We start from the raw sequence: 25,291 nt of genomic DNA, 5'->3' as shown, positions 1-25,291 counted from the left end.
CTATGGTAGTAGCTTATTCACTATACAGGAAATTGAGGAAATTCACTGAAATGGTGTGTGGGGGGGGGGGAGAAAAACAAAATAACAAAAGTTTGGCATTTTGACATTTTAATATAACTAATCAACAACTACTTTAATCTGTAGCAAAATCAGGAAAATACCATTTCTAAACAGTGAAAATATATTAATATTAACAGCATTCAGTTAGAAACTTCCACAGCCTAAGTATTTTCAAACAGTGCAATCAAAATTTTACTGAGAGTGAAAATCAATGAAACCACAAACCATGGTAAACAAATTAGCCAGAGTAGGCTACTATTCACATTAAGAATGACATCTAATCTAAATAATTAGATTTTGTAACACTTAAAAATAATAAAAAGATACTGAGTACAACAAGGTACTTAAGTACAACCCTTCCTGGATTTCTTTAAGAGACAAAGAATGTGATACTTTCAGCACACCTACTTCTACATAAAGTACAAGCTGCCAAACGCACCCTAAATTAATTTCATATTTTAACTCACAACAACTTAACTAATAGGCAACGTCTAATTTATCATCAAATTCAGTTGATATACATTAAGTACTGTTCTTAAAAAGAAAAGCCTGCAACGTAAAATGCAATAAATTCTAAAGAGAGAGAATTTAATATTCAGTAATTAGTAAAAAACAACACTTTGTGGTCCGATAATGATGAAATAAAATACCAATAAATAGTAATAAACGTTAAACCTCTGAATATAATAAAAGGGTGGGTGAGGTGAGAATTTTAAGTAGGACTTTTTATAACTGTTCTTGTATGACAAAAAGTTTACAAAAATAATTGAATTTGGTATCACAATGATATTTACTTAAATATTTTTATACAAATTCAAGGACATTCACAAATAGTTTAGCTTAAGCGCCCTTTTTTTGGTTTCAATATAGCCCCATCTATTCTACAAATGCTTGCAATCAAGTTGATAGCTTTACATAAAATCTCCATCCTTAATACCACCGGTTCAAAAGCGTCGAGGGAATCAGACTTCTGAGATTGTAATGCAAACAGACTTTGACAAACAACATCGACAACTTCAGCATCCATACCTTCTAAGCATTTAAGGTTCAAATGCTTCAGTAAATTGGCCTCTTCAGGAAAAGGTTTCCTCCAAGCCATAAGCTGGTCCCTAGATTTTACTGGAGGAAGTCTTTTACTATCGTCAGACAAATTAAAAAGTTTTTTAGCCAAGGCAAGTTCAAAAAGTCCACCAGCAGAAACAGTACAATTAGATTTTTTAAAACTAAACTTCAACATTTTTAAACAGTCCAAAATTCCTTCAGCATATTCAGAGGCAAGAGATTCACTGGGTGCTTTCAACAAAAGTTGATGAATTGGCAAAGAAATCCATAAGAAATCATTATCAGGTTTGCATTCTACAATAATATTATCTTGTAACGAAAGTTCAAATAAAAATTTAGCAGTGTCTGAACAAGTAGCGTGGATGAAAAAAACATTCTTAATGTTTAGCAGATACTGTGCTCGATCTTGAAGGAAAATGTTGGTCACAAATAGAACATTTTTGGATTCGTCTTTAAGTATTTCTGTAATGTCCATTTCAACTTCCCCATCTTCAGGAGATGTTTCTAAAGAGTGGTAGTAAACTTTGAGTATACTCTGCACTTTAGTCTGGGGAAACCTTTTAACCCAATGTCCTTTAATAAGTAAACCATCTTGTACACAAGACAAACTGACTGGAAAAGGACTGAATTTAGGGCAAAGTAGTGAGAAATATTCCACATAACGATCTATATCACTAATCGAATCGAGTTTTGAAACTAAATTACTCACCAAAGAGGCAAGCGTTTTAGAAACAACAGGTGAAAAGCGAGTGGAAAAAAACGTTTTAATCACATTGTTCAACTTGTCATTTGTTAAAACACAACTGCAAGTGGTCGGAAAACTTAGAGACAGCTGAGTCTGTAAAACTAACAGTTTATATACAAAGGAAGCATTGAATGCAACTTTTTTCAATAAAGCTTTAACGAGTATCACAAAACTCTTGACACCATCACCGGCAACGTCGTGTAGGTTGTTGGCAGAGTCCAATAGTAGAGATAGGACGGGGTTTGGTCTCAGGAACACCAGGTTCAAGATCAGGCTTCCGGAGCGAGTGATAGTGAGTCGAGTGGGCGACTGTGCGAGGACTGCTCGTCCATCTGGGCCAAACGAGGAGTAAAGAGCTGTCCACATCTCCTCGCTGGCTTCCACAGCCTTCACAATCACCTCGTCCTGGATAACAGAAACTGCAATGAAGTAGACCTACATTGATCCCAAACCCACACACACATTGACCCATTTTTGCGTTGGATAAGACAAAAATGTTAGAGTACCTGTAACTAAGATAGATGAATTATGCAGTTCACTTACCTGACTATAACCTGCCATTTCGCTCGACTGAGTCATCTGACAACATCCACGCAGGTTGATACTTCTGTGAACCATCTGAGTCTGTGTACAAGAGGCTGGGATTTGGCCGTGTGTTGTCTTTGTTGCCTAAAGAAGTGTACCTGGAAACCACATATCAGGTTATATGTATTGCTTAATGTAAGAGGGGGAGGGTGTTGAAAATGGAAATCATAAACCTTATGAAATCTTTTGTTTTCTACGGAGATATCGTTTTAATGTATTTAGTCCACTTTTTACTGATTGGAATTATTTGGCTTGAACTAGAACCTAATGGAAACAATGAATTAAATTTGAAGATACTTATACTTACTCAATTAGATAGTCTAATGCTGTATGACAATTTGTGTTTGATGCAAACCCAAAGAGCAGTTTTGACGTAAAATTACTGCTTAGATGATAATCTTGGGTGGCATAGAATAACCAAGATTGAAGCTAGGTTTTAGAATCAGTGCTCCAGTAGTCTGAGATTTACCCAAATTGAAGACTTTAACATCATTTTGAGTGTTTTTCATCTTCAACTCCCTCAAATTCTTCTTGAACTCAAGTTCCATAATTTTTTTCTGATAGAACGATCTCGGGTCATTTGATTTTTTTTTTACCAACTTCTTTGCCTTTTTATACCCTCTAAGAAACAACTTTCTCTTCCACATGTAAATTAAAGAGGCAATCAAAGCGACCGATGGAATCAAAGAGATTGCAAAGTAACGAATCAACTCAACCTGAGAATCGTGACCGACTGCCACAGCAAAGTTGGGATCGTGATACACATTACAGTCAAAGTGTTTGCCAACCTTTGTAAACCTCTCAAAAAATTGTGGACAAGTTAACTCAAAATTAAAGCCACATCCGAGAATATTTGCAAACAGCGGCACAACAGAAGTAACATTATAAGACTGATACTGCACTAAGACTTGAGTACAATTAGGCCTCGGGTTGGTACAACTGGCCTGGCAAGATGTCCATGTGGATGAACAGTTGGTAATGCCCAAAACAGTCACTGTGCTATGTACTTGACAAACAGCTGGATCAAACGGTAAACTAAGACTGAGAAAGAGAGGCTGTGACACCACAAGCAGGCAAACCAACATAACAATCGTCAACAAAACCACTAAAATTCCACAAAGCTGACTCTCCATAGCTTCCAGTTTAGCTCTCATTTCCTGAGTTCTATTTTGAACACATTAATATAAAATGCAATCTGCTAATTTACTTATTCCTCACACCGATATAGAAAAAACATAAGTTCACTAAATACCTTAAGGAAGACAGTAGATTTTTACACTTTGAAACAAACTCACATTAACTCAAACTTCAACTTGTGCTAACACTCTGAGAGGCATTCTAAAGCCTTACTCCAGGTTATCAATTTTTCACGATTCTATTCATTCACAATGAGGCAATTCACTCACGTACACTCATTAATTACAAGCTAACATCAGCTGAATTAGCATGTTAAATATTCACTAAATGTCTCTTGTCACAGAATGGCGAGAATATTTTATTTGTGTTTTCTGCCTTTAATTATCAAATTGACCAAATTTAAATGTTGTAATAATTGATGTACATTTTTATTCTAGTATTTGCTACAAAAATTCAATTTAATAAACATAAATTTTACTTTCTCCCCCTGTACAACAAAATCGAGGTTCTACTGTACAGCAGAACCTCGCTAATCCATTACCTACGGGACCACAAGCATAGCATGGTCGGAACAGCAAAACATCATATTATCAGAGGAAAGTGTTTATTGACATAAAAACATAGTAAAACTGTATTTTGAACGAGGAATATTCAATATTGTACTAAAATTGTTCAGCAATCTAGAAAACTAAAGAAGGGCCTAAATAATTGAAAATATTATTAGGCCTAATTTATCACAGTACAGTAGACTCCCTCTAGTTCGGCTACGGTTGGATCGGCAGCCGGATGGTCCTGCCCGGTTCAGGGGTATAAGTCATATCGTCACGGGCGAATGACCTTCGACAGGATTCAACTTAAATGTTTAGTTTCTGGCCATAGAAGTAAACAATTCATGTCAGTTTAGTTGACGGGTGCTTCTATGGGTGAATTGTTGCATATTACCCATGTAAAACTATGTTACATAACCTCAAAAATACCAAGAACATTTTATAAATAGTTTTTCTTCAGTCTAATATGTTTAAATGCAGTGGTTGTTATTAAATATTTCGGACCATTTTTTTATGCAGTAGGTTCCCCCATTATTGTTTTTGAAACACCACGGTTTATTTGACAAAAATAAATTAAAGCAAAACAAAGAAATAGCCATTGTTAGCTTCAAGGTCAAGCTATCCGCTTGCACTGACAATCATCTGCTCTTTACACAACTGTCTGCTGCGCTTGCTATCTCACAACAGTTTGTGATTGGGGTATTAGTAAGCATGGCAACTTGTTGAATGTGTAAATGAAGAGAAACCAAAGAATGAATAGAAGAACAAAGAAGAAAGAATAAGTGGTGTTTTAGGCCAGTTTGTTATCTTAATCCTATTTTACGACTGTCGTTATTATTTATCTTTGCGAGCCGGGTGCGCGGGGGGAGAGCGGTACCAATCTCCCACCACGCAGCCAAAGTTTCCATAGCATTGGTCAGACTACGCTTTCTAAAAACATTCGACCAGCGCTGATCGCGTTGTTTTCCTTTTTTGCGTACATTTTTATAGAATTTAAATTTGAATTTAATTCAAGTACCATACAATGTAATTACTAAGGGTTCTATAATATTGTTTTGGTACTGCAGTAGAGTATTTTATTTTGATATAACATTTTTTTTTACTTATTTAAATGTACACCAAACGGTAAAATCATATTACGCCTATATTCCAATTTAATTGTTAAGTTTGACTTTTTAGGTGCAAATTATTAACTTTAATAGTTAGAGTTTATAGACGATATCTTAAGATATAGTATTTTATGTAAAAACACATACAGATATACCTATGAACAGAAAACCATAAGGCTTAGTACATTTAAGGCTTAGTAGTCATTATGGAAACTTTTGCTTATTTTCATATTATGTACAATAAATAACACCTTAAAATATCGGACGGGTTTTCCGAACACCCTTTAAAACGGTTAATGGCTTGCAGTTATTTATTTTATACTTGCTATACTTTATACTTACTACTTTTTTAAACTTGATAAAATGAAAGTCAGTCTCTTAATGTTAATGTCATACGTAAAGTATTTTATGACCGGAAGAGTATTGTATTCTATCGTGTTCTATCGACTGTCAGTTTATTGGACTGTGCTGTTTAGATGAGTAGTGCGGTTGAGTAATTATTGAGTGATTGTTAAGCCGTGGGTTAAAAAAGTGTCAGGCTAGGCTAACATAGATTAATATCATGCAAACCGCCCGTAAAAAAGGGCAAACCATTCACAGAGAAGCGATGGAAATATTATAAGACCAACAGGTGCCGTGTGTTGGTGTTACGCATCCGCTGGGAGTAGAAGTAGTATAGACAATATTTTTAGGGCGACTAGTAGCAGATCGCCAATCGCCCGGCTGTGGTGGGGGCCCCTCCTGGTGGAAGGGCCACGCGCAAACATGAGCTTACAGTAGACTTTCTATGGTTCTGTTCTTTACGTGATTTATTGCTGTACGTACAGTGTTGTGTAATTTTTGTTTTGCTTGAGTAAGAGTGATTTATTTAAACGTTACAGTTTTTATTTCTGAACCAAGGTTAATGACTTAACATATCACGATTGCGCAATACTACTATTTGTATTTTGATTATGTAAAATGCAATTTAATGATCACATTAACATCCATTTTAAACAGTATTAGGACATTAGGTGTTTTATGGATATGTAATATATGTTTACGCCATGTTGGATTAACCGTGGTTTTCAGTTATCTGTAGTCTCCCCCCCCCCCCCCCCCCGCATTACCCTCGATAATTGAGGTTCTACTACATCCGGTTAGTCCGGCCGTTTTGTAGTCCGGCCAGTGGTCCAGTCCCGAGGTGGCCGAACTAGAGGGAGTCTACTGTAAATCACAAAAATAATATATCAGAGTGTTTACTACATTCTGGATAAAACATTCATGGACAATTCCGGTACATTTAAGGACACTTTGTCGTAACCTGTGTTGTGCGATTACCGAATATACTTTCCTGATTAGTCAAACTGTATTAATTTTGTTCTTCACTGAAGTTGTACCAGACAGAAAAGTAAATAATAATAGTCAAGAGTTAAATTTCAAAATATAAATTTATTGAAAGTAAAACAACATATACTTTAGGTAAAGCTTTGTTATGGTGTAACAGAGAAACGCAATCATCGTCTTCCGCGACAGCGACAAAATCCTGAATATCTCCATCGGTCAGAAAAACATTATCATATCATATCCAATCTAGGCAAATTAATTTAGCATGATTCACCCTAGCACAACGTTAAGTTCTCTACTTTTAAAAAAAAATTCTTAAATTCATATATTGTAATTTAGTTTTTGGTACAAAATCAGTACGGTAAGCGGCTACCAGTAAGCACAGAATAAGATTATTATCTTTTCATTTGCAAAGTTAAAATTTTTTTTTTTACAATGAGGTTATGTTACGTAATTTTAGAGCCATATATTGACCACGGTTGATTCGCCCCAGGTTAATCTAGGTTCTACTTAAAAAAAGTAAATGCAAACTCACACTACTACACCAAGGGTCATTGTTCTACTGACTGAAATACGCACTGACAATATACAATGCGTCATTGACAGGAACCAACCTGAACGGAATGATTCACAGGAAATGTAAACAGAGATAAATTTCCGCTAGAATGGTTGGACTAGGCGAGGAGGAAACCCCTCCAAGGTTGGACTAGTGGAAGACTATTGTGTCACAGCACGGTCAGACCAAGATAGGAGTCGGACCATCTGAGGCCGGAATAGCGAGATTCTACTGTACTGTAGCTTAGCATCTACAAAATATGTGAGAGTAACAACTTTTATTAAAATCCATGTTTTAGCCCCTGAGCTGTATAATAACTATTATTATTATTATTATTATTATTATTATTATATAGTATTAACTGTATAATAACAGATTAGTTGATAGACTGATAGCTAAAAAGAAAAACAAAAGGCCAGGAGATAATAATCTACAAAAGGAAAAGAAAAAGTATGTATGTGGGGAATACTCCCATTCCATTCAACACACGCTCACGAAGGAGCTGAAGAAACTCGACATTCAATTGACTTTTAGGACTAACAACAAAACAAATTAACAAATTGAATGTTTCAAGTGGCGTAATTGATAAAGGTAAAAAGTAGGGATGGACGGGATTGAATTTTTGGTTCGGGACGGGACGGGACGGGATGTTTATTTCCTTCCTGATTTTCGGGACGGGACAGGACGGGATTTTTTTTCTATGCATAAAAAGAAAGTCTTGAGTATTGCAGTTACCAAAAAAGACATAAGAAATCAATTTTTACCGTTTGTGGCACTGATCTATAAAAACCAAAAAATGGGTAACAATTTACAGGTACCTATAGAAACTTGTGACTCGTGGTCGAAATGACTCGCGGTCACGGGGTGATCGTCGGTATGACTCGTGGTCACGGGGTGATCATCGGTATGACTCGTGATCACGGCACGATCGTCGGCATGACTCCGCGGTCATGGCGCGATCGTCGGTATGACTCCGCGGTCACGTCGTGATCGTCGGTATGACTCCGCGGTCACGGCGTGATCGTCGGTATGACTCCGCGGTCACGGCGTGATCGTCGGTATGACTCACGATCACGGCACGATCGTCGGCATGACTCCGCGGTCACAGCGCGATCGTCGGCATGACTCCGCGGTCACGGCGCGATCGTCGGTATGACTCGCGGTCACGGCGTGATCGTCGGTATGACTCGCGGTCACGGCGTGATCGTCGGTATGACTCGCGGTCACGGCGTGATCGTCGGTATGACTCGCGATCACGGCACGATTGTCGGCATGACTCCGCGGTCACAGCGCGATCGTCGGCATGACTCCGCGGTCACGGCGCGATCGTTGGTATGACTCGCGGTCACGGCGGTGGGATCGTCGGTCCAATAATCGCGGTCACGACACGATAGTCGTTATGACTCCGCGATCACGGCGCAATCGTCGAAATGACTTTGTCTCCTGCTTTCACGGACCTATCGCTCGCAATAGCGGCGTCATCGGCACTCGCGAAGCGGCAAAATCGCCGACGATCAGACCAAATCCCGTCCCGAAAAATTCCCGAATAAAATGTTATCCCGTCCCGATAATCGGGAATATTTTTTTCCCGAAAAATTCCCGAAATTTTGGGACCCGTCCATCCCTAGTAAAAAGTCAGGTGTGTATAAGATTAATTGTGCAAGTTGCCCGAGCTACTACATAGGAAAGACTGGACGTTCATTCAAAACCAGATACAAAGAGCACCGTCCATTTCCTAGAGCCGACAAACAAAAGTCATCGTTTGCACAACACTTGGTTGACAAAAACCACGACATGAACGATCTGAACACTGGCTTAGAAATACTCCACACAAGTAAGAAAGGCAATAGACTGGACACCCTAGAAGAGTATGAAATTTACAAAGCTTACACCGAAAATAATTTGGACGATATAATTTTAAACGACAAACTACAGTACAAGTCACACTTCATATTCAATAGCATTTTAAATCAGAAAAGGAACAAGAAGCCAGGAGTACAAAGTTCAACTGATAACGCCACCACACCGGGCTCGACATAGAAATCTTCCAGTCGGTTTTTGCTCGGAACGGGAACATGTCACCCGTTAGTACGACAGGCCTGTTCGGTTTTTGTTAATATTTTTAATGTATATTATTGTTCGTATGTGTTACGTGTTTAAACTTCAACGACGCTACTTCAGCCGTAGTCTGACGATGGCATTGTAATACCGAAACGGCCGTAACATAGTTACACCACAAGAATTTGAGCTGCAGTGACGAAGGTAAAGCCTATTTTTAGTAACAACTTTTCCTGCGATTTTTTAATTTTAGGAATTGTGAAAATCACGGATCACTAAATAGACAATGCTTCTACTCACCCTTGGTCATAGAGAGAGCAGTAAGGTGCTGCGATGCCCCGTAGGAAGGTCCAGATATCCTGGTAGCTCCAATCCAACAGAGGGTTGACTCTCATCACCTGGGTCCAGTCAGGGTCTGTCATCTGAAAGTACGTCATCTCATAGTGAAAAAGTTACTATGTTGTAGTATGGGCAAAATGTCTTGTACAGTTGAACCTTTTTAGTAAGAACCTCAGTAAAATTAATTCCTCGATGAGAACATTTTTTTTAATCCCCTTGAAACTGTCATAATGGTCAACGCTAAAAACATCTCTATGCAACATAGTAATTAGGTTAAAAACCTCCATAAGACACATTTGTTTGTGACATGGGCTAAGACTGATTAACCTCTATACAACGAATATTCTACCTCTACAAGACGGAATCAACCTCTATAAGACAAATTTCTCATGATCTTAACCTTCATAGTACATAGTTTTCAAAACAAACAGAAGCTTGTCTCAACATGAAACCCCCACATTCCCTCTTCCTTTCACAGTCATTGTTTGGCACGTGCCAAAAACCTCCATAAGTGGAATAAAGGCTGTATTAAACCTCAATAAGACGAACCTTTTATTAAGAATACATCGATAACACAAATTTTTCCCATACCCCTTGAAATTCGTCTTATAGAGGTTCAACTGTACTGTAAATCATGTAAATAGTTTCCTATTTGACACAACTCTCACTGTAAGACCTAGAATGTATTGTTGACTTTGGCCGCTTAAGCCTACAAATGAAGTTGTTTGCATACTTAAACACACATTTTATTATAACTTTACTGAAATTAGGAGAAAAGTTTATATATCTTCTAAATTTTCAATTATACAGTACCGGTAGTCATTTATCACACTGAAAAAGTACTTGACCTCTATGACTAAATCCTTCAATTTGGCAACACAAGTAACATTCTTCCTTTAGCTATCAAAAATTGGTTTTGTATTGGATGAAAATATGTTTTTTAAGTGTTTTAGTTATGAATCTTGAGTGGCCTGATTGTTCATGTGCATATGGATCATACAGTCATTGATGATGTATGTTAAAGAGTGGATAAAGCGACTGAAGCATACTCTGAGATAAGTATGAATGAAAAATGAGAGTGAGATTTGAAAGATAAATTTTAATTGTTGATGCAATTTTATGATTGCTGTGTTTTCACAGTAGGATTGCTGCGATTCTTTAAAATCCAGAGAAAAGTAGGCCACATTCTTTTTGTAGTATCCTAAAAAACCTACATTTATTCATAGGCTTACCTGAAAATCATTTAGGTCTTTGGAGTAAGGGTCAGTGCGTCTAGTTCCAAGGAAAATTGCTTTAAGGGAATTTTTTTCTTTCACTAGTACTTTTAAAGCTGACTTGATGGGTCCAGGTAGTGTAGTTAATCTGATTTGATACCTGTTACACATCAAACAAAGAATCTAATTATTAAAAAGCTTATGCTCGACAAACCAACAGCAAATAGTTTAGCAGGTAAGTTAAATACCATAGTATAGGCCTATTGTTCATTGATTTAAAAATATTATTTAATGTTGTTTCCTAAACTCCCCTCACAAAGGATAAGATTTAAAGTTCACAGCTCAATTTTAAAAATGAAACCTCACTAATACTAAAAAAAACTCAAAGGAAATTGGTAGGCTGAAATTTAGTTAATGGCTCAAAAATATGATTTATTGTTGAATTATGTATACAATTTATTGAATTTGAAATATTAAGTAGCCTTTGAAACCAACTATATTAGAACAGATTTCAGTGTTCTTAATAATAGCGCTGAGGAAGGAAAATTCTAGCTTCCTTACTTCAATTGATGACTAAAAAAAAATATTTTAACATAAAAGAAACAGTAAACTAAATACTATGGAAAAATGTCTAGCAAAAAAATACATATATTACTGGTTGATGTTTTCTGATTTACTAAAATAGGCCTAGACCACACCAAAATGAATAGACAAAAATAGCAAAAGCGTTTGAAACTGATATTAAATTATACTGTCATTTGTTGTGCGTAGGATCAAATCTTATTTAATGTTTAATCTGTACCTTAATTCTCTGTGCATAAACCTACATAAACATATTGTTTATGTAAAATGTTATTTAACCCTTTCAGTGCTATGAAACGATATATCGTTGTTTTAAAAAAACCCTAAGGGATATAGAGAGGAAGGTTATTTAAAAAAAAAAAAAATAGCAAAACGGTCATTGGTGACCTGCATGTTCATATGATACACTACCAACCACTAAGCTAAAAGATTCGCCCATTCCGATGATTTTGAGGTGTATGTCTAAACCAAGGATTATGAACACCTCACTATGCCCCAGTGGTTGTAGTATATCGCTACAAACACACAGGTCACCAATTATTTGCCACACAGGACGGGATTCGAACCCGAGCAGACGAATGCCACTGGCCAAGTGACACACGCCCTAGCCTTCTCGGCTATCTGTGCTTGAAGACTGGGGAGTCAAAACCCGGTATTTAAGCTGTCGCCACCGATTGCGAACAGATGGCGCTGCAGATGGTTGTTCAATGCGTTACTAGGTAGCAGCACCAGCTAGTCACGGACTATTTAGATGCAATCTTTTAGTTTTAGTAGTAGTAAATGTATTCCTGAGACTTTGCTGCAAAACATTAGTTTCCCTAAAATTGCTATATTACAATAACCTCGTCCAACTAAATCAGGGTTAAATTCAATATTACATTGTAAACTATATGTCTTTTGATTTTGTGAGATTTCGGTTTCAAATAATGCTATCAGAACATAAAAATTTATAGGAAAACCAGGAAAATTACAACAAAAACTAAGTTTTATTTTATGTTTACTACAAATACCGGGATTTATCTTTCTTATATATTTTCTTATTGTGTTATTATTCAAAATTAGCCTAATTAATAAAACGAGAGGTCGTCCAGTGGTCGAAACTCGACCAAAAATATTTAATGTACAGACTTCTTTATTTTCATTCCACACTTTGAATAGAACATGTGATTGGAGTTTCTTCCATTTGTTTTGATTTTCTGTTTATATTTCGTTGTTATTTCGTCACCAGCATGGCAACTCATAATATCCATGTTAAATTTTTCAAAATTTTAAATTCATTTTTTGTGCTTATTTTTGAGCCTATTTTAATTTATAAAGGGATTCTGCACACCTACAGGAAAATAGCTTTCTAACAGTATGCGTAGATTTTCCCTACGATGCACACGAGCTGAGAAAAAAGGTTTTAAAGAAACATGCTTGCCTATTAATATATAGATAGATAGTGACAACATGACAGTTAAAATTCAACAACGGGTAATGGAATTAAAAGGCAAACAAAAAAGTCTTACAAAATATGAATTATTGGCCTAGCACTGAAAGGGTTAATGAGTTTATTTATTGATTAGAAATATCTACTTTAGTACTATTTTGCGTAGTTGTTCACCTGTCAACAGTGTCTTTAATGAAATGCTCCACTTCTGGGAAGGGATTGGCGGGATGGAAGTAGACAGCTTCCAAAGGTTCTGAGATGTTCTTGTAATCCTTGACTGCCAAAACAATGTGCAGCAGCACGGTGCAATCTTTGCCTCCGTTGAAACTAACGCTTACTCCACTGGGCGAGTAGGTGTCGAACGCTTCCTCCACCAGCTTTGAGCAAATATAAAAGTATGTATCTTTATTTGTAATTAATTACCAGTGTTGTAATATCATCGTACGGTTGTATACAATTTTCTCAATAACTGACAATATATCGGGGAAATTTGTTTAGCGTTTGATACCAGCTGCAAACTATAGGTTATTGAAATTATATACAGAAAAGTGGTCTCTGTTAATTAATTTTGGCCTAGTTTAAATTGTAGCAGAGACATAAGTCCTGTCACTACGAAGCTAATTCTAGGTGTCATTCACAGTAGAGCTGATTTGTTTTGGTCGTTGAGACGAGCTATGTAACATATTAGTGTTCATAAAGTGCAATCATTAACTGTACGGCTCTTTGTTTCAGGCCAACAATCATATAGGTACCATAAATGATCAACAGCAATGTTTTCAAAACTAGACCGGCAGCTTGTAAGTAGACAGTATTAAAGCAAAAAAATACTTGCCTGGCTAATGTTTGTAATAATTTACTGTTGCAAATCAGTATCTCTTTTGTACCAAAATATGTCATTCAATATTTTAGAATAGAACTTCACAAATTCTAGCTATTGACATAGATTTGACAAAAAAGTAGAAAAGGAATCAACAGACCTTGTTGACATTAGAAATACTTCATTCAACCTAGGTTAATGTCACAAGAGAAAATACTGTTATAAGCTGTATGAGGATCTCTCTTTGTTTGATAATTCAAAACACAGATGGAAGGCTAGTGCAGCAGGCAGGTGTTATATTGATCACACCTGCAACTACTACAGGCCACCTGTCATTGTTACCATGGTTACGTGAAAACAATGTTATGTTGCCATGGCTATGTGAAAACAACATTTTTATTGATGTTATAATGTAAATCCAATATTTTACCAATAAATAAAACTCAATGTTATGACTCCTCTCAAACACTTTTTGAATTATTTCATTTTGTTTTTGTAATTTGTTTAGGGATTTAAAAATAATTATGCCATTGAAACTTAATTTTTGATTGTGAAGTTACTAACATAATAGTTTTTTTTTTATTTCATACTTATAAAATAAATATTTAACTTTGGTCATTTTTTAAAATCTTTATATAGTCACACATATGGGAGTGCAGTGCAAATGGAAAATGGCTGCGCTGTTGTACTAATCTGCCCCGGCAGATGTAGGGTGGATTCTAGTGATTGTTTAAGAGTCTAACAATGCCAGAGGTTTTAGTGGCAGAATTTCCATAAAAGCGAACTTTTGGTAAAATTGTTTGAAACTGTCTTTTAAGTCTGTAGACAGATGAAAAATAAAACAGAACTTTTTATTGTATTTCAAAGTAAAAATGTAGTTCACTCTAAATTACTTAAAAAAAATGCAAGGCCACGTTCTTGCCATTTTGACCTTTATCACTTAATAAAAAATAATATTTTATTTATCATAATATATTGATTTGCATTTTAATTGTCATTCTAGGCCGTATAGCCGTATTCATATTGTCAAATGAAGTAGATAATGAAAAAATAAATATTACCTGTTCAGTTAGTCTACAGTTACCCATAAAAATCGTACTTGGGCATTTTTTGAAAAATCTATTACCAAATTATTTTTAAAACTTTAAATAGTTATGTGACCTTTTCAGAATGCATTATAAAAATCAAACTGAATATAATCACACACCATTTAGAATAAAGTAAAATATAGTAGGTAACTTAAATTAATTGGTTAATAGCTTACAGCCACGGAACATTACCTTGATAGATTTGTTGAGAGTAGCAGCCAGTCGTGTGTCAGCGGTGGTCTGAAGGAACTTGTATACTGGGTGACTCATGGTAGGATTCTGTAGACAAGGAGCCAACCACTTGGGCGAGATGAGACTTTTGAAGTAATCCTCTGCCGCCTTGATTTTGTCCACGGACAACGCCTCTATCGTAATCTGAGTCTTGTACTTAGTCCCATCCCCCACCACTGGGTATGAACCAAACACACAATCTGTCATCTCTGTTACCGTTTTGTTTAAAGCATTAACAACTATCTCTTCTTCGACTGACAAGTAAATCCTACCAGTGTAAAACGAACAGCCCTGACTTTGGAAATGCTCTTTTTCCAGTGACGAAAACAGACTTTGCATGTACTGGGGGACTCCGGGAAAGATAAAAACATTTGCGATGTTGACGACAGGGAATTGGGTAACAAGTTGAGATTCCTTATCAATAAAAAACGGAGTTTCTGATTTCCCCCAGACTATTTTAGCAGTTTTTGGTACAGTTGACAGTGCGCGAACACTTTCAGAGGAGTTCTGATCTAAAATTCTGTTCCAAAATGCTTCCAGTAAGCTGTTGCACGCTACATCAGTTTGGAATCCCGCAGCGATTCCTCTATATGTAACGTCATCATGGGTCGGTCCGATTCCACCAGTTGTCAACACAATGTCATACCTTTTTGAAAAATCCTTTACGGTTTCAGCTATATCGTCAATGTTATCTTCCACCACTGATATTCTTGCCACTTTTGTCCCGATTGCTCGCAAGCGTTTACACATAAAGAATGAATTTATATCATGAACTTGTCCTTTCAAAATTTCATCTCCCACCACGATTATTCCTGCAGTTTTCCCTGTTACGGATGCCATGCTCGAACCTGCATTAGTAAACACTCCTAATTCCTCCAATTCCCTACATACACTAGCAAAAATGTTTAATGAGAGCATATTCCGGGTAAACAATGCAAAAAGTAAAAAATCTTGATCAACTCAAAACAGCATCAATTATGGTTAAATACCTCATTTGATAACCCATGATAACTTATCTAGTTAATTTAAAGTTTTTTTTTTTTCGGTTAAGATTGCCCTACAAATTATATTGCAATCTATACATTTGTGTATATATATTACATCTCTCACACAACTAAAACACAGCAATCAAATTAGGAGATATTAAATTCAAATTAAAAACAAATTAAACTGTAATTGACATAAAACCCCTTTGTCAAATGGAATTATTGTTATTATATAAGATTCTAAGTATTTCAAATAAATGAGAATCAATAAAAAATAAAAATAGATTTATTACGGACAAATGTACAATTTTGGTTTAGACTTCCATTTTGCCTAATTTGTCCAAGGCTTCTGCTGAGCTTTCCTCAGTTTTGTTGAACTTTTCGATTCTGCTCTTTAAGTCTTCCTTGGGTGGAAGGGAAGGTTTATTTTCTTGTTTCTGGGGCTGGGCTTGTCTAACTGTCTCTTGAAGCTCATTGAGAAGCTGATCCATTTCAACGGTTTTTTGTTTTGTCACTTCTGTCAGCTGTGAACAATTACATTTTGTCTTGAAAGGTCATCTTCATTAACCGAAGTAAAAAAATACGGGGGTGTTGAATAAGATACCTACTTTTTTCAACTGTGTGGAGACAGCTTTTGCCTTGTTCTTGGCTTTGAGGCTCCTTGCGCCAGCAACTTTGAATACATTTTTGCCTCCTTTCTGCTTTCCTCCTTTTCCCATTTTGACTTAGGGACCTACGGCAGAAATCCAGGAAAGTTATTTAAGCAATAACAATTTAGTTTCAGCAAAAAAAATTCTTTTTGATTCTTTACAAATGATTATAAAGTATTATGTACAAATTTACATGGCATGTATGAATGAAACTAACATTGATTTTATTTTGATCTCTTGTAAAGTTTGCCAGTTTCTTCAGAATCTAACATTCTTTTCTTGTCAAGTAAAATATTCTCATTCAGTTGGAAAGAAACCCTCATCATTTCTTTATTTGGAGCAACATTTCGTACAAATGTAATTTCATCCAGACTCTCTGTGATGGAGCAATTCAACTCACTTTCAACTAGTTCTTTTGCCATCTCTTTATAATTGTCGACTCCCTTGACAAAACAGTATACGTGAGTTAAGGGAAGGTATTTCACACTGGCTAAATCATCTGCAGAAAATAAGTTCCTGAAACATGGAAGAAAAGTGTGAGCGAGAGCAGGCAAGTTCATCACTATGTGAGATTTCACATTTCCTTTCTCTTGTAAAATGTGTTGCTTTATATCCTCTTTGATGAAATCTGCACCGTCTTTGTTGAAAGCTTTAAAGTTATTTCCAACTTTGTTGATTTTTGCATTGTGTTGCAGCCACTTGAAAGACTCCGGATTGAGATCATTAGCTAGAACTGTACATTTTTTCTTAGCCGCTGGGATTGAAAATGGCCCTACTCCTGCAAATACATCATAGAGTACACTTCCTGGCTCTAACCTATTTACTATCCTCTGATGCTCTGTGGACAGTCGAGAGTTCCAGTACACAGATGAAAAATCAAACTTAAAAGTTACATAATTTTCCTTGACTTCAGTGACAAAATTTGGTTCTCCAGCTAAAACCTCCATTTTGAAGACTCTGAAAGTATTTTCAATATTGTCTACTTTGTTTACAACTGTTCGTACTCGTTTGAGCTTGTCAAGAAGAACCTCTCCGATGACATACTTGTAATCTAGAAGGTGTTCCTTGAGATTCACATGGACTATATGTCCCACCATGGAATATCCAGAGAAATTGTTATCAACTCCCTCTGAGAGTGGCAACACTGCTTTAAGAATGTCGTCTGCAGTCCAGTTATCATATGACAAATTCAACGAACATGTCTTGAAATTTGACTCAGTAACCTCAAATTGTTCGAGCTTTTCTCGATGAGGCGGTTGTATGTCAGTAAAGCAAGATACTAGTTTGGGATTAAGAATTACTTCTTTCATCTCATTTGTTATGTCTCCTTCGAATGGTCTGATTGGCCCGAGAGCGCGCAACCGTAGCAAATATTGTTTAAAAATATCTTTCAAGGGTACGACCGACTTGGTCTTGACTAGAAGGCTCGGAACTGTAATTGTGCTGTTAAAAAGAGACCGATCGAGTTTTGTCATACCTCTAACTGACGGTGGGGGAACAAGCTCTGCCATTTTAACAAAATAAGGACGGCTTAGTACAGGAGAATAATTAGGCCCAGTATTGAAAAAAATGTACCCAGTTAGTAGACAATTCCACCTCACTAATGTCTTTGGTCCATTCATTTGGAGCAGTTTGAACAGTATCAACTTAAAAAACCATGGTTGAACAATGTCTTAGTGCAGTAATACACATTTCTGCTCCCACGTTGATAATTAAATCCCTGAAATAAATGTATGTTTCACTAACTATCAGCGTTCAATACAAAAAATTAGAAACAATTCTTTTGCACATAACTGCGTAGTTAGGGGCTCTAATTTTGTAACTTTCAACACTTTTTTATATAGGCTACCCTAGACTGAGGACTTAATTTAATGTGATGCTGTTTAAAGAAATGAAAAATTGGGCCTAACTTACCAGCAAGTAACAAACTTTAGGTGTTGGGTTTTTAACCTATTTAAAAAATTTATAATATGCCTATTATATTCTCTTTGATATACCTAATAGGCCTAAATATGTATTTGATTAATTCTGTTCTAGACCTAAATGGTAAATAAACTAACACTACGGATAAGTTATACTTAAAAAAAATGAAATACTATTCATATAGGCCTATATATATTTATTTATTCACGGATTCACCATTTTTGCCACTAGAACAATACCTACTGCAAGAATTGCTCAGACCAACTAATTAAAAAATAGGTAAAAAAAACAAACAAACCTAGACAGCTAACTATAACAAATTAAACTAATGAATCTAAAAGTTGGCCAAGACTAACATATTCCTACCTCATTATTTTTTTAACTTTAGTTTCAGCTACACACAGTTCAGGCACAATAATAAGACGGAAACTAGCTATCAACTTTCAGATTAGATAATCCCTTTTTTATGATTTTAAGAGAAATTTATTGATTTGAAAACATTTTATTTCTGATAAATGATTTTTTAGATTTAGCTTAAACAATAAATTATCAAGTAAACATCAGAACGGATGGCACAGTGCCGGTCGCTATCAGATTATTCAACTGACGTGATACTTAAACGATGATGAGTTGAATAAATAGAACATTAGGTTAGGTAAAAATTATTTTTCTAAATGTTTAATCAGGTACGTGAATAAATAAAGTAACTGGACTTAAACTGAGTAGGTTGTAAGTCTATAAAGAGGCCTAGGCCTGGTTATTGTTTACTAAAACATAAGAAATTTAGAACAAGTAACTTAGTCTTAGGCGCTTGATTTATAAATTTAAAATCTAAATTTTTAAACGCAATTAATTTTTATCCTGAATGTTACACTTCAACTGATAGTTTGATCACGTTATGATATGTTGCGCGTGAACGTAATAAAAAAATTATTGTACGGCCTAAGCATTACTAATTTTTTTAAGCTCAATTTCAAGACCATAAAATTTATAAAAAGCAAATAGTAGCCTATTAGGCCTAGGCTAGCAGTACTTAATTTTCCTACAATAAATAAACTACAAAACCCAGTAGGCCTAACATAAATATGAAATAGTTCTAGAGGTAAATTATTGGCTTAATTTTATTCAACCATCAGCGATGCATAAACAACAGACAGACAGTCTAATCCCTACTTGCGTTAGATAGTGCGGTAATTATATCGATCACAGATGTTACGTTAAAATAGTATTTTTTATACTATTTTGATGCTAAATAATGTCCTGAAATCAAAAATGACTGCGGTTTTCAACGGAAAAGTCAAATAAACATGGAAAATCAGAAAAAAAGATGTAGGCTAAATCTTTTTGTATCAAAACACACATTTAAGGTAGGCCTACAGTAATTAAATTGTGCAGAATTTTATGCTGAATATGAATATGTAATTTTTTTTTCAAACTATTAATATTAATATAAACACGCTATCATCGAAAAAGTGGGTGAAACGCCTAGGGTTATAAACAAAAATACCCCCAGCTCAACAAACCTGCAAACTAAGTGAATTTCAATTTGTCTGAATGGATATTTACTACAATATTTCCATAAACAAGACATATTGTCCATTTGAATAGGCTAGCATTACATTTAACGAGTACTTAAGGTTTGCTACTACAGGGAGATTTGTGTTAGCCTATAGCCTATGTTATTGTCCTTTAATATTGATTTTGTAATTATTGAGATCATCTGTTATAGTTAGTTTTTTTGTTTATACTGTACTTGGAATTCAGTTTAACCTTTATTCCTAAAATAAAAGTTGTTACTGTAATACGTTGTAAAACTTCATTATTTGACATGGTGGCAGCGGTTTTGTTTTTTAAAATGCCAAGAAACTATAAACCATCCATAAGTAAGTCAAACCAATCACCAGAAACACTAAATGTTCTTTTTTTTTTTAAAAGAGGTTGGCGGCCTCTTTTAACCTTGCATTTGCCCGTCCACATAGACTAAGCGCCCGTGCGTGGATCGTTAACAGCAAGGCAAGGAGTGAGCCGGTACAGTACAAAGGTAAACTGTAGGCCCACTGATAAAATGTTATCGGCAGTGACCAGGATCCGAACCCACGACATCGCTGCCTTGGGCCCGAAGTCCGCGACACTACCGACTGAGCCACCGACTCACTAACTAAGACTGCAAAATAGGACGTCGTAAGTCATGTTTCAGCCTCCTGAACCTTTTGATTCCAAACATTCAGAGTTATGGGAAAAGTGGTTTAAGCGATTTGAAAGGTATAGAATTGCATCAGGACTAAACAATGAACTTGAAGTAAAACAAGTAGGCCTAAGTTACTTGATTTACTGTATGGGGCCTGATTCTGAGGACATACTATCAACAGCACACCTCTCAAAAGATGACAAGGCCTCATATGAACCTGTAAAAGAAGCCTTTGATAACATATTTACTGGGAAAAGAAACGTCATATACAAACAAAGTCTAATTCAAGATCACAACATCCAAAAGAATTATTTGATACATTTCTAGATAGCGGACATAAGTTCAATGGCCGAACACTGTTCATTCAAGATAGAGCCTTAAAGCAGAACTAATACGTCATAGAATTGTAGTGGGTATAACAGACAAACGTTTGTCGGTCCAATTGCAAGAAGATTCAAATATTACACTGAAAAAAAAAAAAACAGTTCAAAAATGCAAACAAAAAGCAGCAAACAAGCAGCCAAACTAGGAATGATAAGCCAAGGAAAACATGCAGAAGTTGACCGAATCAAATCAGAGACCTTTGTTTTTACGTTGTTGCAGGTTTAAATGAACCTTTACTTAGAATTCCTGTGATTCAATCTTTAAATCTTATAACTCTCAGAAAACCTGATACTGCAGGTCTTAACTCAATTACCTTAGACTCTGTATTAACTAGGCACCCTGATCTTTTCATTGGTTTGGGTAGCATTCCAGGAGAATATAAAACTGAATTGAAAAAATTGCTCAACCGTACTCGGTTGGTGCTCCAAGAAACATATCAATTCTACGTTCAAAAGTGGAGACAGAATTGAACAGAATGTTGGACTTAGGAGTAATAGAAAAAGTAGAGTCTCAAACTGACTGGCGTGCACCAATAGTACCAGTACTCAAGCCCAATGGTAGTTTACGTTTGTGTGTCGATTATGATTATGTATACTGCACTTAATAGGATTTTTTTTACAACACAGATGTAAAAGAAACACTCAAGGACAAATTGGACGCTCTAAAGTATTTTCTAAATTAGATGCCCAGTCAGGGTTTTGGCTGATTATAATATCATCTGACACAGCTAAACTAACTTCTTTCATTACTTCATTCGGAAGATTATTTTCAAAAGATTACCCTTTGGCATTACACGCGCTCCAGATTTCTTCACTACACAGATGTTTATTTTAAATGGTAGTCCTGATAATCGATGGGGTAATTGTCACATGGATGACATACTTATACATGGCCAAACGCAAGAGGAACATGATTACAGGCACTTAAGTATTAGATCGCTTGAAAAAAAACAAAGATTGTACTGAACAAAGAAAAATGTTCTATTTCTCAAACGTCTGTGAAGTTTCTTGGAAACCTGATAGACTGCGATGGTATCAAGATCGATCGTATGAGAGCACTCAAAGAACTTCTCCTTCCTAAAGATATTGCGGGAGTTCGACGTATAAATGGTATGTTGAATCAACTGAACAAGTTCATTCCAAACTTGCTGATAAAACTTAATTCTGTGACCTCACTAGAAAGAATAGAATTTTTTTATGGACAAGTAAACATCAAGAAGCCCTTTCAGACATTATACAGGCCGTTAAAGAATCAATATCTTTAACAAAGTCGGATGTAAATGCTGAAGCTATTGTTATAGCCGATTCATCAGCAAATGGATTGGGTGCAATGTTACTTCTGGTTGAAGATAAATCTCCCAAAGTAGTGATATTGCTTCAAGGACCTTACAGGATTAGGATTGTGAAAGACAATATGCTCAGATAGAAAAGGAGGCTCTTGCATGTGCATGGGCCGCAGAAAAGTTTTCTAAGCTTTTAGATGGAAAAAAATTTAGAATCCTAACAGACCACAAACCATTAGTTTCGCTCCTAGGAAGCAAAGACTTAGACATATACTAGCTAGGATTCAGAGATTCAAAATGTGATTGATGATACCGTATTTGACTACTCCATTGAACACATTCCCGGAAAAGAAATGTTTACTACAGCAGATACATTAAGCCGAGCGCCGATTCCAGACTCTACAGAGCTTCTTAAATGTGAATGTGTGTGTCTTATTGTCGCCGAGGCTTCCTGTAGACACCATGCCTGAAAAACTCGCTTAAACATCGTGACAGGACAGTTTCCTATAGGTCTACTAGATACCTCACCAAGATTACTAGACACCACGCCCATATTACTAGACACCATTACCATTACTAGACATCATTACCTAGATTAACCTAACCTAACCGTAATCTGAGCAAGGTGTCTAGTAATCTTGGTTATGGTGTCTTGGATCTGGGTGTGGTGTCTAGTAAGTTAATCTATGAATGGTGTCTAGTTAGTTGGGCTTGATGTCAAGTAATCTGGGGGTGGTGTCTAATAATCTTGGTGAGATGTCTCTGAGTATTGTAAACTGTCCTGTCACGATGTTTAACTTAAGCGAGTTTTTCAGAGATGGTGGTCTAGTAATCTAGATGTGGTGTCTACAGGAAGTCTCGGGGACAAAAAAAACATTCGTGAAAGTTGTAGTGTTGGTGTCTAGGAACAGTTTAGAAACATCTTATAGAACGTTTTGGATGAGTTGGGAAAGTGAATAATAACCAAAGCGGTCATGCTTAACCCTTGAAGATAACCAGACATTTAATCCACCTTTTCAATAATAAACTTAGTGCGTTTAATATTTACCGCATGAAAAGAATTAATTAAGTTACACAGCCTGATTCAGCCTAGAATTCCGCACATTTAAAATACCTTGAATGTGGTTTTAGGTAGGTATGAAAAGATTTGACGTGGTTTTTCCAATTTTTCTGTGTTTAAGTTATAAGGCGGACTGGCTAATTGACTTTTCCAGGGAAAACGAAAATCATTTTTGAATACAGTTTGATAATTAGCATCATAGTACCGGTATTGTAAAAATACCATTTAACCTGACATCTGTGGTCAAAATAATTACCACCTGTCAATTGATTCATCTGAAAGAGCCATAGCCATCAAATATGATCCGGCTTGATGCTTTGAGCTGCATCACAGTCTGAAGTAAGTTAGGCCTACATAATTAATTTATCTTAGCATAACTGAGTCCTACAGTATAAAATCCAGTGAAATAACTTAACTAATTTTGTCCAACAAGATTCTTACCGAACCTTGAAGTAGGCCTAATAACTTAGGTAACTCAAAGCCATCTTTAACTTGATGAAGGTAGGTGTATGGCTCTGGGGAGTGGGATTTTTTAAACAATATTTATCTAAACGCCCTTTTAACTAAGTTCATTAAACGGTGTGGACTAGGGAATAAAAAGGAACTTGAGAGTGTTATCATACCTTAACTGTAAACAAAACAAGGCGTAGGCCTACGGTAATAAACAGGTAGCACTAATATATTCCACTGTTGCTAATATCACACACGGATAAAATGGGGTTTAGTCTAAAAAACAATGCACAATATTCCGAACAAACAAAATTAACTAGGTAGGCCTAATAGCTTAGTTTATCGTAGAAAACCGCAAATAGCAAAATTAGGCCAATCCACGGAGATGATCCGGTATTACTATTTACTACTGTAGTACTTAGCCTATTAGTGTATTGTTGGTTTACCAGGTTTAGGTAAACACAAAACAAATGAATTGCCCAAAGCCCAAAAATGACCAAATGATGAAGGAAAACTTAAGACTTTTAAGGTTAGATTTAGTTAGATTATGACTTATGGAATGGTTCGCACTTCGCTCTCGGCTCGCTGTGGTTGGTTCAGCACATGTAATTAATTGTTTTTGACAGAGAGAAAAAGGAACACCTTTTACCTTTTCACAACAACCTATAATCATTGGTTATACATATACAAAATACCTGAAAACGTCTTATAGCACTTGTTATAATATAGTTACACTTATACTGTTTACTCCACAGTCCACAAGACGATAAATATATATATATATAAGATGGCAAGTGGTATAAAATACTCAATAAATCATACTAGGTGGCGTTTGCAGAGGCATCCACAAAATTGAGCGGAGTCATCAAGAGTTTATATTATATTGTTTTGGTCATACTACAGTAACAGTTACACCGTTACACCAGTCGTTTTTAAAGCATGCGTTGCGGGTCTGTCTAAAGTAGCATTTTTACTCTTTAGGAAGTAAAAATACCTAGTTTGTATCCTCTATGGAGTAAAAATCAGCTGTTGTCAACTCAGTTGTAAATTTCTATATTGTAAACGATTGCATGTATCGAAATATGTATCGATTCGTGCTTCGTAATTATTTTAATCTACAGTCTACAGTCTCTTCCCATAGCCTTTTAGCATTGCAGATACATTAATCCATTCCCACACTCAACACGCTCACCTTTACTACTTCCTTCACCACCCCCAACGTCGTGGACCTGTTTCCCTCTCTTCCCACAGCATTTTAGGATTGCAGATACATTAATGTAATTGCCAAAGATAGTTCCCACACTCTGCACTGTAAGCCTTACTACTTCCTTCACCATTTCCTACGTCAGAGACTTGTTTCCTTCCCTTCTCATAGCATTTTTGGATTAAAGATACATCAATCTAACTACCACAGACGGTTTTCACACTATGCTCATACTTTACTACTTTCTAAGCCATTTCCTACATCGTGGACCTGTTTTC

The 25,291-nt window shown here is 36.0% G+C and overlaps 3 protein-coding genes across 5 annotated transcripts in view; all 3 read right to left on the bottom strand.

Moving 5' to 3' along the window:
- Nucleotides 1-91: 91 nt before the first annotated feature.
- LOC129004297 (FAD synthase-like) lies at nt 92-24,373 on the bottom strand. Of its 3 annotated transcripts, none has more exons than XM_054432825.1 (7): nt 23,983-24,373; nt 14,848-15,734; nt 12,925-13,127; nt 10,758-10,899; nt 9,487-9,608; nt 2,411-2,550; nt 92-2,272 (listed from the first exon to the last, which is right to left on the bottom strand). In XM_054432825.1, the coding sequence occupies exons 2-6, from the start codon at nt 15,724-15,726 to the stop codon at nt 2,415-2,417; spliced, it is 1,482 nt and encodes a 493-aa protein (XP_054288800.1). In that variant the 5' UTR covers nt 15,727-15,734; nt 23,983-24,373; the 3' UTR covers nt 92-2,272; nt 2,411-2,414. The 3 variants fall into 3 exon arrangements, with proteins under 3 accessions (XP_054288800.1, XP_054288801.1, XP_054288803.1); XM_054432826.1 differs by having other exon boundaries at nt 14,848-15,778; nt 24,228-24,373; XM_054432828.1 differs by having other exon boundaries at nt 24,256-24,373.
- The window catches only part of LOC129004296 (uncharacterized), a 64,358-nt gene continuing 55,207 nt past the window's right edge, over nt 16,141-25,291 (bottom strand). Inside the window, exons 18-19 of the mRNA XM_054432824.1 lie at nt 16,481-16,605; nt 16,141-16,396 (exon numbers count right to left, since the gene is read on the bottom strand). The gene's annotated coding sequence lies outside the window, so the exon portion shown is untranslated. The remainder of the gene's footprint in view (nt 16,397-16,480; nt 16,606-25,291) is intronic.
- Nucleotides 16,747-18,033, bottom strand: LOC129003273 (tRNA (guanine(37)-N1)-methyltransferase). Its single transcript, XM_054431564.1, has one exon. The coding sequence runs from the start codon at nt 18,031-18,033 to the stop codon at nt 16,747-16,749; it is 1,287 nt and encodes a 428-aa protein (XP_054287539.1).

Source organism: Macrosteles quadrilineatus, unplaced genomic scaffold (assembly GCF_028750875.1).
Source record: "Macrosteles quadrilineatus isolate MER2022 unplaced genomic scaffold, UCM_ALF_1.0 Scaffold_9__3_contigs__length_116548681, whole genome shotgun sequence".
NCBI lineage: Eukaryota > Metazoa > Arthropoda > Insecta > Hemiptera > Cicadellidae > Macrosteles > Macrosteles quadrilineatus.
This window is presented reverse-complemented; position numbering and strand designations above follow the sequence as displayed.

Bases quoted from the DNA above. Each gene is read 5' to 3' on its own strand.
- LOC129004297 (XM_054432825.1), bottom strand. From the start codon at position 15,726: ATGGCATCCGTAACAGGGAAAACTGCAGGAATAATCGTGGTGGGAGAT. The intron at 13,128-14,847 runs GTAATGTTCCGT...ATTTGCTCAAAG, and splicing joins CTCTCAACAAATCTATCAAG to CTGGTGGAGGAAGCGTTCGA. The intron at 9,609-10,757 runs GTAAGCCTATGA...ACGTACTTTCAG, and splicing joins AAGACCTAAATGATTTTCAG to ATGACAGACCCTGACTGGAC.
- LOC129003273 (XM_054431564.1), bottom strand. From the start codon at position 18,033: ATGGCAGAGCTTGTTCCCCCACCGTCAGTTAGAGGTATGACAAAACTC.